Source organism: Ixodes scapularis, unplaced genomic scaffold, assembly GCF_016920785.2.
Source record: "Ixodes scapularis isolate PalLabHiFi unplaced genomic scaffold, ASM1692078v2 PGA_scaffold2__306_contigs__length_199485367, whole genome shotgun sequence".
Classification (NCBI taxonomy): Eukaryota; Metazoa; Arthropoda; class Arachnida; order Ixodida; family Ixodidae; genus Ixodes; species Ixodes scapularis.
In genome coordinates, this window is record NW_024609857.1 from 68,106,581 (window position 1) to 68,119,969 (window position 13,389).

At 43.8% G+C, this 13,389-nt stretch overlaps 1 protein-coding gene across 2 annotated transcripts; it reads left to right on the plus strand.

Moving 5' to 3' along the window:
- The first annotated feature begins 7,964 nt into the window (after window positions 1–7,964).
- LOC115309817 lies at window positions 7,965–12,862 on the plus strand. 2 transcript variants are annotated; one of them, XM_042291914.1, is made up of 7 exons: window positions 7,965–8,154; window positions 8,841–9,032; window positions 9,115–9,239; window positions 10,472–10,823; window positions 10,948–11,018; window positions 11,325–11,542; window positions 12,624–12,862. In XM_042291914.1, exons 2-6 carry the CDS (start codon window positions 8,843–8,845, stop codon window positions 11,472–11,474), a joined length of 888 nt encoding a protein of 295 aa, XP_042147848.1. In that variant the 5' UTR covers window positions 7,965–8,154; window positions 8,841–8,842; the 3' UTR covers window positions 11,475–11,542; window positions 12,624–12,862. The 2 variants fall into 2 exon arrangements, with proteins under 2 accessions (XP_042147848.1, XP_042147847.1); XM_042291913.1 differs by lacking the exon at window positions 7,965–8,154 and having other exon boundaries at window positions 8,281–9,032.
- The last annotated feature ends 527 nt before the right edge of the window (window positions 12,863–13,389 follow it).

Below are 13,389 nucleotides of genomic sequence, written 5' to 3' on the forward strand. Positions count from 1 at the left end.
TGCTAACCAACCAGTGAATGTGAAATACGCAGTGGTGATACACCAATGGGAATCAGTTCATCGAACGACGTTTCCTCGACAGATCAAATTAACCTTCTCTTTTTTTTTTTTTTTTGGGGGGGGGGGGGGGGGGGGTAAGCTGCACGAGACTGTCGCCGCGAAGCGACCTGTACAGGTCGGTTAGGTGGGTTAACATTTTTGTAACGAGCAGCCGCAGACTGTCGCCGCGAAGTGGTGTGAACGCAGGCGGGGATGTGGGTTTACGCGCACTTCGGTGATACACGAGTGGCGAAACGTCCCTGCAGCATGAAATTCGCGTAACGAGTGTCGATGAAACGTTCGTGTTGACGAAACGTGTCCATGAAAAATTGTCCACGAAACATACTGCCGCGAAACGAATTTCGACGAAACGATGGGGACCCCTCGGCGAAATGAGAAGGCTACAGGGCGCGCGAACAACGATGCGAAACTCGTAAAGCGCACTCACGCACTCGGACGATGCGTTGTCACGTGCTTTACTGCAACTCTTGCCAGCCAGCACGCGCGAATAGCCTCCCAATCGCTACAAACGACGAACCGCGCGTCCCAGCGAGCTCGCGACATGACACAAGGTTCAAACGAGCACCCGACTTGAGCTTTCAACTCTGAGAAGAACGTCAAACACGAACTGAGATAGCGGCGACAGTCATTGACGCAAATCCGTGGTTTCGTTTCTTTCGAGCAAATAAAAGTAAAAAATACGAACGTATATATGACAGTCCCCAATCAATGCTAATAAAAAGAGCAGAACAAACTCACCGTTTTGATAACAACAAGGAAAGCTCGCACAGAAACCACCGAGCACCTCTAACCCTCGACAAAACAAGCGCGGCAATAACGGCACCCTGCTGGAAATGAGGCGCACATTCACATTGAGGAAGTAGTCAGAATTAATGTGTGCCAATGTGCAGTGTAACACGAATGTGCAAAACCAAGAGTTTTCTCATTGGTGCACATAGGAAGACTGCAGGGAAGCCACAATCTTAGAAAAGGGGCAGTTTTCTGATTGAGGTGAAGCCAACCTTGGGGAAAGAACTCGGGCAAGTTTCTATGAGCACCAATGTGCTCCTATGAGCACATTGGCGCCGATAGCACCAATGTGGTTAAAAAGACATTTTCTCATTCGGGCCATGGGATACATTGCAGGAAAGACAAAATCCGGGGGAAGGGTTACTTCATAAAGCAGGTGAAGCCAACTTTAGGGAGATCTCAAGCAATCTCACCATTTTCTCATTGGTGCTTGTAGAAACACTACAGGGAAGCTGCAATCCGGGGCAACCAACTTCCAAAGCCAAGTTTGTAGACGATAGCTGGCAGAGTCTATGAAGACCATTAGCACCAATCTGCGTGATGCCTCGTTCGCTTATTACTGCCACTCTAAACACTACAGGGAAGCTGCAGCGTGAAGGCGTTGACAAGTGAAGTCAATCTCTAGAGTCGGCAAGCACTTATTAGGACTAATAGTTTGCTCATTAGTGTCCATACCTTGACGTATTATCACCGACTTGTTATATACTAAATACAAGCTCAATTACCATGCCAAGGCCGCACCAGAGGGTTCCCTCCCCCAGTCGCACAACTATCTATGCTCACTATTATGCCAACCTGAAAATAATTGGTATAATTGGCTTTCGTATGGCACAAGATTTTTTTTTTTTATAGTGCCCCGAGTAGAACTGAAGTCCCAGTCGTATGAACATTCAGATTTTCATGCAGGGAACAAACTTGCAGCAGCCTGTAAAGCAGTAGTAGGTACTGGTACACAAGAATATCACAACTGCTCTTTCAAATACAATGCTTTATTTTAACTGGAAGCTGCAACCTTTCACAGTACAAAAGTAAAGCATTTTGCATACAGTAACCCATTGTACGTGTTCTTGTTTAATACAGCCCTAGTCACCTTCATCTTTATGAAAACAGACTTCTCCCAAAGAGCAATTATCCCTACATTATTGCTTAATCATGGTGTCTACCAAACTATTACATGTCAAATTCGCAGACTTTTCTAGGTTTTCTTTTACATGTGAAACTTCAGAACTAGCTACACTTGTAGTTCCGTGCGGCAGGAGGGACGCACATGCCAAGAAAGGCTGACGCCAAAACCATATGGCTGTTTCCCTCTAAACAAAATGCTACATAGATGGCTCTGTTAAGTCAGTGATCATTTTCTCAGATTTAGCTAAGTTTTTCATGATTTCCCTGACTTTTTCAGAAGCTCAAAAGTTCCTTTGCAATTATAGCTTTTTTAGGTTGGTAGACACCCTGCTAATGTCAGTAGGTATGCTTGATTTAGCTGCACCCACCTGCATGGTGCAGAAAGTGTACAGTGCAGGGCAATGTAATTACGGTATGCATTGTCCAGGATTAAAGGCATTTCACATAATGGAACAAGGACAGACACCACAAGTCGTTCTGTCCTCGTCCTTTTGTTACAATATTTCGATCCTGGAGACCAAGCACAACAAGCCCCTAAAGAGTCCTCAAGATAGTCTGCACCAACAAGTAGGATACAGTGATGTACATACACTGAGAGTACCAGTGCAGGTGGTGTAGGCAAATCAAACATACCTACTAACATGACATGATGGTTACTCCTTTTCATAATAGTTGGGCAAAAGGCTGGCAAATAACCTGTTGCCTGACCGCATGACAACAAATTTTGACAAGACATTGTCTGCTGAGACAATCCTCACATTCTGCTTAGAATAATACTCATTTACATGGGTCACATGAAGCGTTCTTGACGAGACATACTCTTCAAGAAGTAGCACACAACGGTGAACACCATTTTCCTTGTATACACATATTTTCAATATTTCTCCACACAACCCGTTTTTCAATTGTACAAAGGAATTATTGCGACGCTTGCATTTACCATATTCTTTAGAGTGCAACAACTCACCTCCTGCAATCACCCTTTTATACACAGTACAGACACTGCCAGGTAAAACAACAGAGCTACCAAAAAAATTGTGGCTACTTCCATGTTTTTAAGCCTTTGCCAATAAGGTGGCATTTCTCCACCTCATTTGTATGCACTAAGCGCTTTGACCCAAGCAAGCCCTCACAAAACTCTTGCACTGTTTGTTGCCTGATGTAGCATTTAACGAAGTAGTACACAGAGCGGTACAAAAGATAACTTTTGGCTATTTGCAGAGGTACTTTTCGTGTCCCTTTTGCTAATTTTAAAAGAAAGCCGTTTGCAGATTCATATGCAAAAGCAGAATGGGCCCATAACGGGCCCCACTCTTTTACGCTTTTCGGCAGATGAGTGAGAAGATGGACGTTATATGTCATTGACGTTTTCGTGTACAACTCTTGCATCCCACAAACAAACTCGGTCAACATAAGGTCGGCATTATTCACATCTGTATGCGTCACAGAGTCCTTGAGCAGAGCATACACACTCTGTGAAAGCAAAGCAAAATGTTTAAGATATTTTCTTGGAAGAATGCCATCCAGGCAAGGAAAAGCATAGTACAACAACCAGCATTTCCACTCCGACGCCTTCCAGAACCGTCGCTCAGAAATGGGCCTTGGCAGTCGAGAAACAGTTTTGGGGGGAAACATCCTTTCTAATCTCTTGTTAATTTTAGCTACAGTCGAGGGCTCTCCAATATAAAACTTTTCACCAACAGACGAGAACCATAGCTCTGCTAGTTGCCGTACCACCCCAAGAAGGACAGCATGCATGTAGTCTGGTACGAACCCAGATACTATCCCAAACTTTGGCATGTTTATCAATGCAGACGGGCCCTTGACACCAAAAATGGTTGTCTTCGTTACAAATGCTTGTTCCATTTCCTTTTCCATTGTCTCATTAGTCCTGTCGGGGTAGCATTCTGGGCCTACAGGGTACTTGACAACATTACTTACGTTCTCACCAGGGTGGTAACACCACCCACAAGAATAATAGCCATTGAACTGCATTAACTTTTGCATCGCAGGACGAGCAACGCTGTCTACGCAGCAACAGGTTGCAACGAATTCACTATTAATAAGGGTACCATCAACATGCTTCCATGTAACTCCTATTGTAGCCAGATGCTTTGCATCATCGACAAACGACTTCAGAAACATATCCATGTTTGGTTCCCCCTTACCATACCACAAGCCTGCCAGCAGCAAATTCTTTTCCCTGGACACTGGTGGTAGTTCATTTAGCATGATATGAATAGGCCACACAGAGGCACGGGAAGATTTGAACACTGGAGCTCCATCAGTGTTAAAAGAAAATGAAAAATTGTTACAGAAAGACAAGAGGCCACCAGGTTTGGAAAGTTCCTGATACAGAGTGCCATCAAAGATGTCTTCAAGACAGGATATATTTTTGTGTTTCTTTTCATTCCTGTATTGAAGTTCCTGGACCAATCCTGGTTGATTTTCCAACATGAACTTTAGTTGTGGTGCAAGGGGTAACATGAGAAAGTAGGGTGAAGTTGTCACTGAAAATTTCTGGTGGCAATGTGGACATGTTGACTGTTGCAAACGTAGCTGCTCTCGGATGCCAACATATCCTAGACAATACTCACAGTACATGTGATACTGCATCATGAGGGAGGGACTGGAAAATGCTTTGTTGAACAGGTACTTTGTACTAGGCAGGATGTCCTTCTGGAACACGACATTGAAGAGCTGCAGGATGTCAACCAAGGCTGACACAGTAGGCCGGTGCTTTGCAAGAAATGACAGCAGAAGAACAAGCACTTCCGCTACGGTCGTTGTTGTACATTTGCAAATTTGAGTAGTCAAGTCAAAACCCTTGACGCTGAATGCTGATGGTGCATCAGAAACATGTTCAGTAGGAGAGCCAGGCTGCTCTCCTTCGCTCTGAATGTCCTTCTCTTCGCACTCTGAGCTCCCCGGAGAGCTAACTGAGAAGCTCGAAAGGCTGTCTGCGCTGCACGGAGACTCGGCCTCCTCACACATACTTTCAGTTTGCGGAATTTCACCCGAGAGCAACACCGGTGACATTTCAGCCAAAGAAATCTCACTCTGTCGAGAAGTTGGCCCACTGCAGTCTGTCTCACTTAGGTGGCCAGTGGTCAAACAAGCTTCAATCCCTTGTCCAGAACATGGCGGACCCTATAAAAGAGTGTTTACAGCAACAAATAAAAAAAAGGCAATATACTGTCTCACATCAAATAGCATTGGGCATATCATCAACACCAATGCGAGCAGTATCAGGCACTATATTTTGCAAAAGACCTTCAGAGCGCAACACATGTGCTGGTGCAGCAAACTGTCCCTCGGAAACCAGGCACCATGGTCGCTGACAGGCTGAAGCCACACGGGAAGCTGCGCCCCTCTTCCTCCTCCACCTCCACCTCCACCTCCACCCACCCACCCCCTTCACTTCCCCCCCCCCCGCCCGCCCCGCCCCCCCCCCCCCCCCCCCCCCCCCCCCCCGGCAGCAAAAACTTTCTAGCCTTGATAGCACAAGCATGAATGCGTAACCGAAGCACACTTGTGCTTTGGCGCTTCGGAGGTAACGAGCGTCTACAGGAGGTAGAGCTTCTGCAGCACTCTACCCCACACCAACCAACCGTACATGAGACCCATTTCAGTGCTCAGGAGCAGACATACTCATATCTACAGGGTGAAACAAGGAGACGGCAGGCTCTTTAAATCGACCGGAAAATTCGGTTTCTTAACCTATCGCGCTACGACTTTGTGCAGCGTTGCCCACAGATGGTGCATTTTTTTTTTTGTAAAATTTGCAAAGAGCGAACTTACCCGAGGAAAAAGTAAAGAAAGAAAAAGGCTTAGCTCCGACGGAAACTCAGCGACGCCACCGGTCTTCAAACAACACGGCGCCGTTTCGCACGGGACACAAGAGATGGCGCAACGAACGCCGTCAACGAACGAGCATACGGCGCCGAGTGCCAGCGTCAGCAGACAATCTTTTCGACTCAAAAGCAACACTCGTTCCGCAGGCGGCGACAGTCGCAGAAACAAAAACAGACGCGGTAACAACGAGGAACTGCAGTTCCTTGTCTGCTAAATACGCCGGCTCTCGGCGTCGTCTGCTCGTTCGTTGGAGGCAGTTGGCGTCGCGACCGCTTGCGCCATCTCTTGTCTCCCGTGCGCAACGGCGCCGTGTTTGAAGACCGGTGGCTTCGCTGCGTTTCCATAGGAGCTAAGCCTTTTTCTTTCTTTACTTCTTCCTCAGGTAAGTTCGCTCTTTGCAAATTTTACAAAAAAAATGCACCATCTGTGGGCAACGCTGCACAAAGTCGTAGCGCGATAGGTTAAGAAACCGAATTTTCCGGTCGATTTAAAGAGCCTGCCGTCTCCTTGTTTCACCCTGTAGATTAAACCAGCAGTCGAGCGGGAAGGCACGTGAAAATTATGTTTCATGCTCTGAAGAACGTGCTCTTGCAGGGCATCCTCCTTCCCCACAAGATGGACCCCATGAAACAGATGCTGTAAAACTATTGCTGCTCGCGAGCCACAATTTCACTAATTAGAAAAGATTTAGAACTTAGTTTAACCGTACACAAATAATCCAACCTTTAAAGGCCTGGATTTGGACCCCTGGAATAGCCTGCACCAACATAATTTGATCCTCTCTGGTGGTGGTGCATAGCCTTTACAGTACTAATTCTACAACCAAAAAACAAGCGTTACCAGCGGGCGGAAACGAGTCGGCGCAGCTTCCAGTGCATTAACGGCACGCTTTCACCACCAGCAAGAAGAGCAGCTTTGACGTCACGTGCAAGCCATGATGGTCCCAGCCGGATTTAAAAAATATAAAGGCCGCACAATAAAAACGTTTTACAGTATTTGACAAAAATTAAGAAAGCTTGAACATGAGAAAGAACGGCACGCACAGTATGAGTTTAGGTTATAGGGACATTATATGTTCGATCGAGTAGCACCACACGTCAATTTCGCGCTTTCTTAAATTTTTTGTCCGTATTCCAAAGATTTCAATCTAAGGCGCCCAAGACGTCTTCGATTTTCAAGACGTCGTCGTCGTCGTTCTTGACATCGTCAAGGCTTTTGAGGTCTTGGGCCGTGTGGGGTCTTACATGATAGAATTTTCTTTCAGATTTTCGTTGCAAGTTTTCCCATACAAGTGCAAGTTTTCCCCTATTTGTGTCCAAAAAGCAAGTTGCAAGTTTTGCCATATTTGTGTTCAAAAAGCGACGAAGCTCGCCCCGGGGCGTTCGCACGCGCACATCGAGCGCCGTCGGGCGAGCTTCATCGCCTATTCGTCAGATATTCGCTCACAAAGCCCAGCCCAGAAGCACTGCAGCAAAGCATAGGAGCCGGAGGTTGGAAGCAGTGGCTCGATACAGAGAAAGACGAGAGCGAACGCACACGGTATTTAACAACGAAAGACCATGCATGAAGTAACGCTTGAAATGAACAAACTCACATCTCCACGATTGTGAGACTGCGCAGCTGACTTCTGCTCCAAAGGTCGCGGGGCGCCTTCAGCAAGAATCTGACAACAAAAAGATTTCGTCAATAAAATCTTACGGTTCACCGACTATAAAAGCCTACCTTTTCGGTCTGATGCCACCGAGCACGCGTCGACCGCGGCACGCTCTCTTCGGATAAAGGTGCCAGGTAACGTCGGTATTGCTTCGGCCGCTGCTTACTGGCCATAATGCCGTTTCATATGCAGAAGTTTCGGCAGAATCGGCGTAGCGCTTGTTTGACGAGCAATAATGGCGAAGAATGACGCGGGAAGAGCGGGAAGCGGGATTAGTAGCGGTACAGTGGCTGTAGTAGCGGGATTGGCGGGATGGCTACCCGGGGACCTGGGTACTTCGAAAACGTGAAACGCACGCCATCGCGCCATAAACCGCATTGTAAACAAAACCATCTTTACAGTCTATAGTGCTAATAACAACGTCCTGAACTAAATATAATTCTAAGTTGTAAAATGAAACTTAATTTTTTTTATTAGAGTTATCCTTCTCTTCTGTATTTGCCATGGGTGTTAGGTGGCCGTCTCGCCATATGGCCAGCCGGAGTCGGCGCGCGGTTTCAGTTGAGCCGGTTGAGCCAGTTGAGCTGCTAGTTTTGGTTGCATCACCTGCTGCGTATGAGCTTTCAGTTGCTGAAAAGACCGCAGGACATCTATTCCTACAGGAAGAAAGGGTAAGATTTTATTGCAGTAAAATATAGTTCAACAACAGTTTGCGCCGGCGCATGGTTGGATCGGCAAAACGAAACTGCGTTGCACGCGTTTTTTTTTTTTTTTCTCTCACTTCTTTTTTGTCTTCTTCTTCTTCTTCTTCTTTCATATTTATATATAAAGCGAAAAGAGTACGTTTTATCGAAGTGTGGTTTAGAGAAATGCGATGTGTGCACGGCGGGAACCTACACTTGCAAGCAAACCATGCTACGCGCGCTCGCTGTCGCTCGAAGGAATGTTAATCTCAAGTTCGAGCACGCACCTACAAGGGTTCATCGCTGAGTACTCGGCAAGCTAGGCTGATGAATCAGAGAAACATCGGAAGCAGCATGCCGGGGGTTGCCATCTTCTCGAAACCGAGTTTCGACTTTCGAGGCAGCTCGAAGAAACTGTTTTCGCTAAAACTGCGTTCGTTAGAACGAGCTTCTCTAGACCGCACGCTGTCACGGTTGATTAAGGCGTATAATTAATATAAAAATATTAATCGGGAATTGGTGTAGTCTCGTCTTGCCTTGGTGCTTTGTTTGTGTAATAAATTACCTCGCTGATCAGCCACATTTTCTCCACCACATGCGGATGTGACGGTTGGAATTGTTTGAACATAATGCGATTACTTCACATTAAATTCGATTGTATTCTTTTCTTACAGAGATGAATTTCGCATATGTGCAATATTTTACTGGAACAGCACGACCTAAGACTATCATCAGTACATCTGCAATTAAAAACTTTGAACCGAGAAGTGAGGATGACTACAAGAAGGGTCACCTCTATGATGCTTTGTTGACTCCAGACGGAGGGGAGCCGGGCTGTTTTAAAGCCCAAATACTACTTTTGGCAGGTGATATATATCAATGCAGTTCCTCACAGCAGCACACCAGAGGAGACTTGCCCTATATGTTATTGTGTGTACCACTTTGCAGACTCAAAGTCGTCGATCGAGGAGAGGATCAAAAGGGGCAAGAGGATCCCTCTACCTAAAGTCCTTGACCAGGTTGTTGAGCACAGCAGTTCGGAAGACGACCAAGCAGCTCTTCGGGTCGAAATGGCAAGCATTTTGTTGCTGCTTATCCTTTTAGAACTATCATAGAACCCCTCCGGTGCCTTCACATAATATGTACAAATGAGCTGTGTTGCCACGAAAAATTATTTACACTATGAAATAAAAGACTAAATGTCACTACAAGTGGTAACTGAATAAAACAATGGCCTTAACAGGTAAATACAGATTAAAGTATGAAAATTGATACTTCACAAAAAAAAACTGATTTTAGCTGGTTTCTGGTTGAAATTAAAATTATATTGTTTTTCCATTTAGTCTGTTCGGTTTTTTGGTACTGTAGTTCATTATTTATTCCCCCATATAGTTTTAAAGCACACCTTGGAAGATTACAAATTTTCTGTAATATTCAGAGAAATGAGGTTAAGTATGACTGATACATCTTGTCTAGTGTAAAACAATATATAACAATTTTTGTTCTTTTTCTCTATTAAGAAAAACGAAAAGGTAATAGGTATGTATGTGGATGTTGTCCTTATAATTATTGTGATTGGTTGACATTAGAACCGTTTATTAGACAGTGTTGCAATTGCACTTTTAAATGGAGCTATTATTAAAGCCTTGCCGAATTTGAACAATTTATAAAAGGCTACAAGTTTTTAGATATAAATTTTGCCTTTCATGGCTTGACTGAAAACCCGCAAGCCAGACCAAAACGACTATGTGAGCGCAACATAACGCGCTCCTTCCAGTATGCAGTTTTTTAACCAGGACACAAAAGGCGTAATTTCAGCTCTGAATATCTAAAAGCTTGTTGCCCTTTTGCAGATTGTTTCAATTCGATAGTACCCTAACAATGGTTTGCTTAACTACAATTGCAACATAGCCCCAAACAGTTAATTTACAGATTTTCGTTAATTAGTCAACATACTAGTGATGTTTCTCAAAGGCTTGATAAGCCGAGTGCAGTAATGCAGTGAGAATAGCACCCAGACAATCCGTCACCTGATTGTCTTTCTAAAATTTCATTTAAGAAACTGCATAATTGAGTTTTACACAAAAATTACTAACTTTCTATATAATTTGCTGTGATTGAAAACATAAATTGTATTGGAAGAAATCCTTATTGCAATTATATACTAAATTTTTCTTTGGCAGAGCAAAGAAATGTTGGTGTAAATTACAATTATTATTTTGACAAGAGTGTTCATGAAAATGTGACCGCCAATGAAATCAAAAGATGATGGAGCTTTCCCTACATGGTGCTTGTAATAGTGCAGGCTCAGCAGAAATTGAATCGTACAAGAGAAGCAACAGCAAAGATGAAGCAAATAATTTCAGAAAAGTTGTCTCAGAAGCGCAAGAACCCACTTTTCCCAGAGGCTCGGAGTGCCAAGCATGCCAGGTACGAAAGCCACAGTGATACAGACAGTGGGGATGATGGTGCTGTTGTTCCCAAAAAGTTGTACGACGATCTCCATCAGAAGTATCTTGCCCTAAAAAAAACTACAAGGGAACTTAAGGAAGACGTTGAAAAGATGCGCACAAGAGAGGCCAAAAACACAGACATTCTGGATGTGATTCTTGAGGGTGTAAACAGCATCAAATCAAAGCTCGAGAGCACTGGAGCAGGCGCGTATCTCTTTCCTTCTAAAGCATGGATTTTACAAAAAAAAAAATAAAAGCCTAAGACAACCATGGTGATTTAAAATGTTTAACTTAGTTTTTTTTTTTTTCTTTTTTTTGCGCCGTCAAGGATGCTCAATAAATGCAAACACCAAGCATGATATCGTGAAGAAGGCTAAACTCAGAACTGACGGAAGAACGGTAAGCTGATGCAGCAAATTTTTTATAGCCTGTGGTTGCCGTTTTAGTTTTTTTAATATTTTGACAAAGTACTGGAAAGGACAAAATTATAAAGAAGCCACAAGCTAGATTTATATCTGCTCTTAAAATCTGCAATTAGAAAATGGCCGATCAATGTTTTAAGATTGTGGTCATGAAATAAAGCTGGCTTGAACTGTCGGTTAATTTGAAGTTTGTGTACTTGCTGTCATTTCCAACAGCTTCGTTGGATTACAAATGAAGCCTTTATTGTTTTTATTTATATCCATTGCTCTGCTTCATTTGCAGGTCTGTGTAAATGACAGTGTTACCCTTAGTTTGGACCAATGGGTCGCCTGTCAGCGACAAAAAAAAGTCCAAGTTTGTGAGGAGTCTGGCTACTGCCATATGGGGACGCAATATTTTGAAAAATCGATCTACGAGTGGCAAGGTGTCTAACCGTTTGATAAATGATGGAGGTGCTGCGAAGCCACCACTGACTCCAACAAAACTTAATGTGCTAGAAGGTGAGTAGCTTGTAGTTTACGGCACTTTCCGTGTTTACTCCGTTCTATCACTAACTGATTACATTCAACAGGGCCGCCATATTTCTCATGACCTGACTACAAGGTGAAGAAGAAGCAACAGATTAATATAACCAACAAATGGAGATTTTGGAGATGTTACTAAAAAAAATACTACACGAAATAATGTGCAGCGTATCGAACCTTTTGAACATTTATTTTTACCTGTTTGGTATATTATATTTCACAGTAGTGCACTAGATTTTTTTCGGTAAAAGTTGCATGCATTTAACTAGGCATCTTTTAAATATGCAGGGCATTTTTTCTTCCATAATTTTTACATGGGTGGATAACCATCACCTGTATTGACTAACTAACCAAAACCTGTTAAAAAATGGTTTAATGGGCATGTTGCAATTGGTGGTTGACTGTGGAGCAACTACCGAGGATATGCTGTACAGATAGTGACGAGATGACTAAAACAACTGTCACTTTTCTATGGACCATTATCGGCAAAACTTCCCAGATTCTTTTTGGTGCGCAGTTCTTGAGTTAGGCAACGAAAAAGAAAATTTTAACAATGAACGTTTCAAAGCGACAAATTTTTACGAATTGTCGAAATTGGGTTAGCCTGTAATAATGGCTATTTTGGGGGGCCCCCATGAGGCCCGCCACCCCCCCCCCCCCCCCCCCGAAATCTTACATTTTGTTGGGACCTCCTCTCCCCCCTCCCCCTCATGCATCAATTTGTCATGGGCGCCCCCCCCCCCCCCCCCCCCAAAAACAAAATCCTGGCTACGTGCCTGATTGCAACATGCCTCATTAAACCACTAAATAAAAAGTTAATTGCCATATATTTGTAATTTGTCGACATATTGTGACAGTTATCCAGCCGTCTATGTCCGTCATGCCCACAAATATAAACTAAAGGATAGACGTATCTCATTTTTTTTATTTATATAAAAGATAAAAAGATATCTGCATACTGCAAGATTAAAATTACCCCACACTTAGGTTGTTTTAAATATTACAAATTTCTCTGTCAAAATTATGCAGAGTTTAATGGTTGCATTTTTTTTTCCAGCATGCTATGAGGACTGGCTACGTGAACATGGCGCCAGTGGCGATGTGTTGGCTGAGCGGATGGCAGCAATGACCACACACATAAACAGCGCCGTACGTGACCTGGGCCGTGACGTGCGGCATGCGCTAGGTACTGACCAAGAATAACGGACCAAGTGTCTCTGGAACTATGCTTGTCAAGGACGACGCTTCCTATGTTTCCACATGTATTATTTCAGAAAAGTAAAATTTGTGTTTCAACACTGGAGTGTCTCTCACTTCGCCGCAAGGTAGGTTTGCTGTAGCTGTTTTTTAGTGTGCTTGCCGCATTAAAAGCAGCTACAGTAGACCTTTCCCGCGATATTTTCTGCCATTGAAATAATATTAAAAATTCAATGAGCATAACATACAAATCCCTTAAAATTTCACATTACTGCTGCTGGATTTTCACTTCTTCAGCTCATTGATGCTTATTCGTTTCTATCCTGCATTCTCATTCAAAACGATTGAATCCTCCTTACAAAGCACATAACCGCTCATGGCAGTCTGCCTATTTTGCTCATTCGGGCACATTCATTTTCGCACCGAAATACATATCCATTTTGTCTCATTTTCTATATTCAGCTTGTGGGTTTCTAGGGTAATTTCACATTCAAGTTTCATCGGGTTGCTCATTCATGCACATTGGTTTTGGTGCAAAAATGAATGAGATTTTAGCTCTTTTTTCCAGCAGGGCAGCAAAACGAGCGAGCGGAGATGGGTAGATGAAGAGATAGCGGCTGCGCGAT

Coding starts and splice junctions, on each gene's coding strand:
- LOC115309817 (XM_042291914.1), top strand. CDS start 8,843: ATGAATTTCGCATATGTGCAATATTTTACTGGAACAGCACGACCTAAG. Junction 9,240..10,471: donor CAGCTCTTCGGGTCGAAATG/GCAAGCATTTTG, acceptor GTAATAGTGCAG/GCTCAGCAGAAATTGAATCG. Junction 10,824..10,947: donor GCTCGAGAGCACTGGAGCAG/GCGCGTATCTCT, acceptor TGCGCCGTCAAG/GATGCTCAATAAATGCAAAC.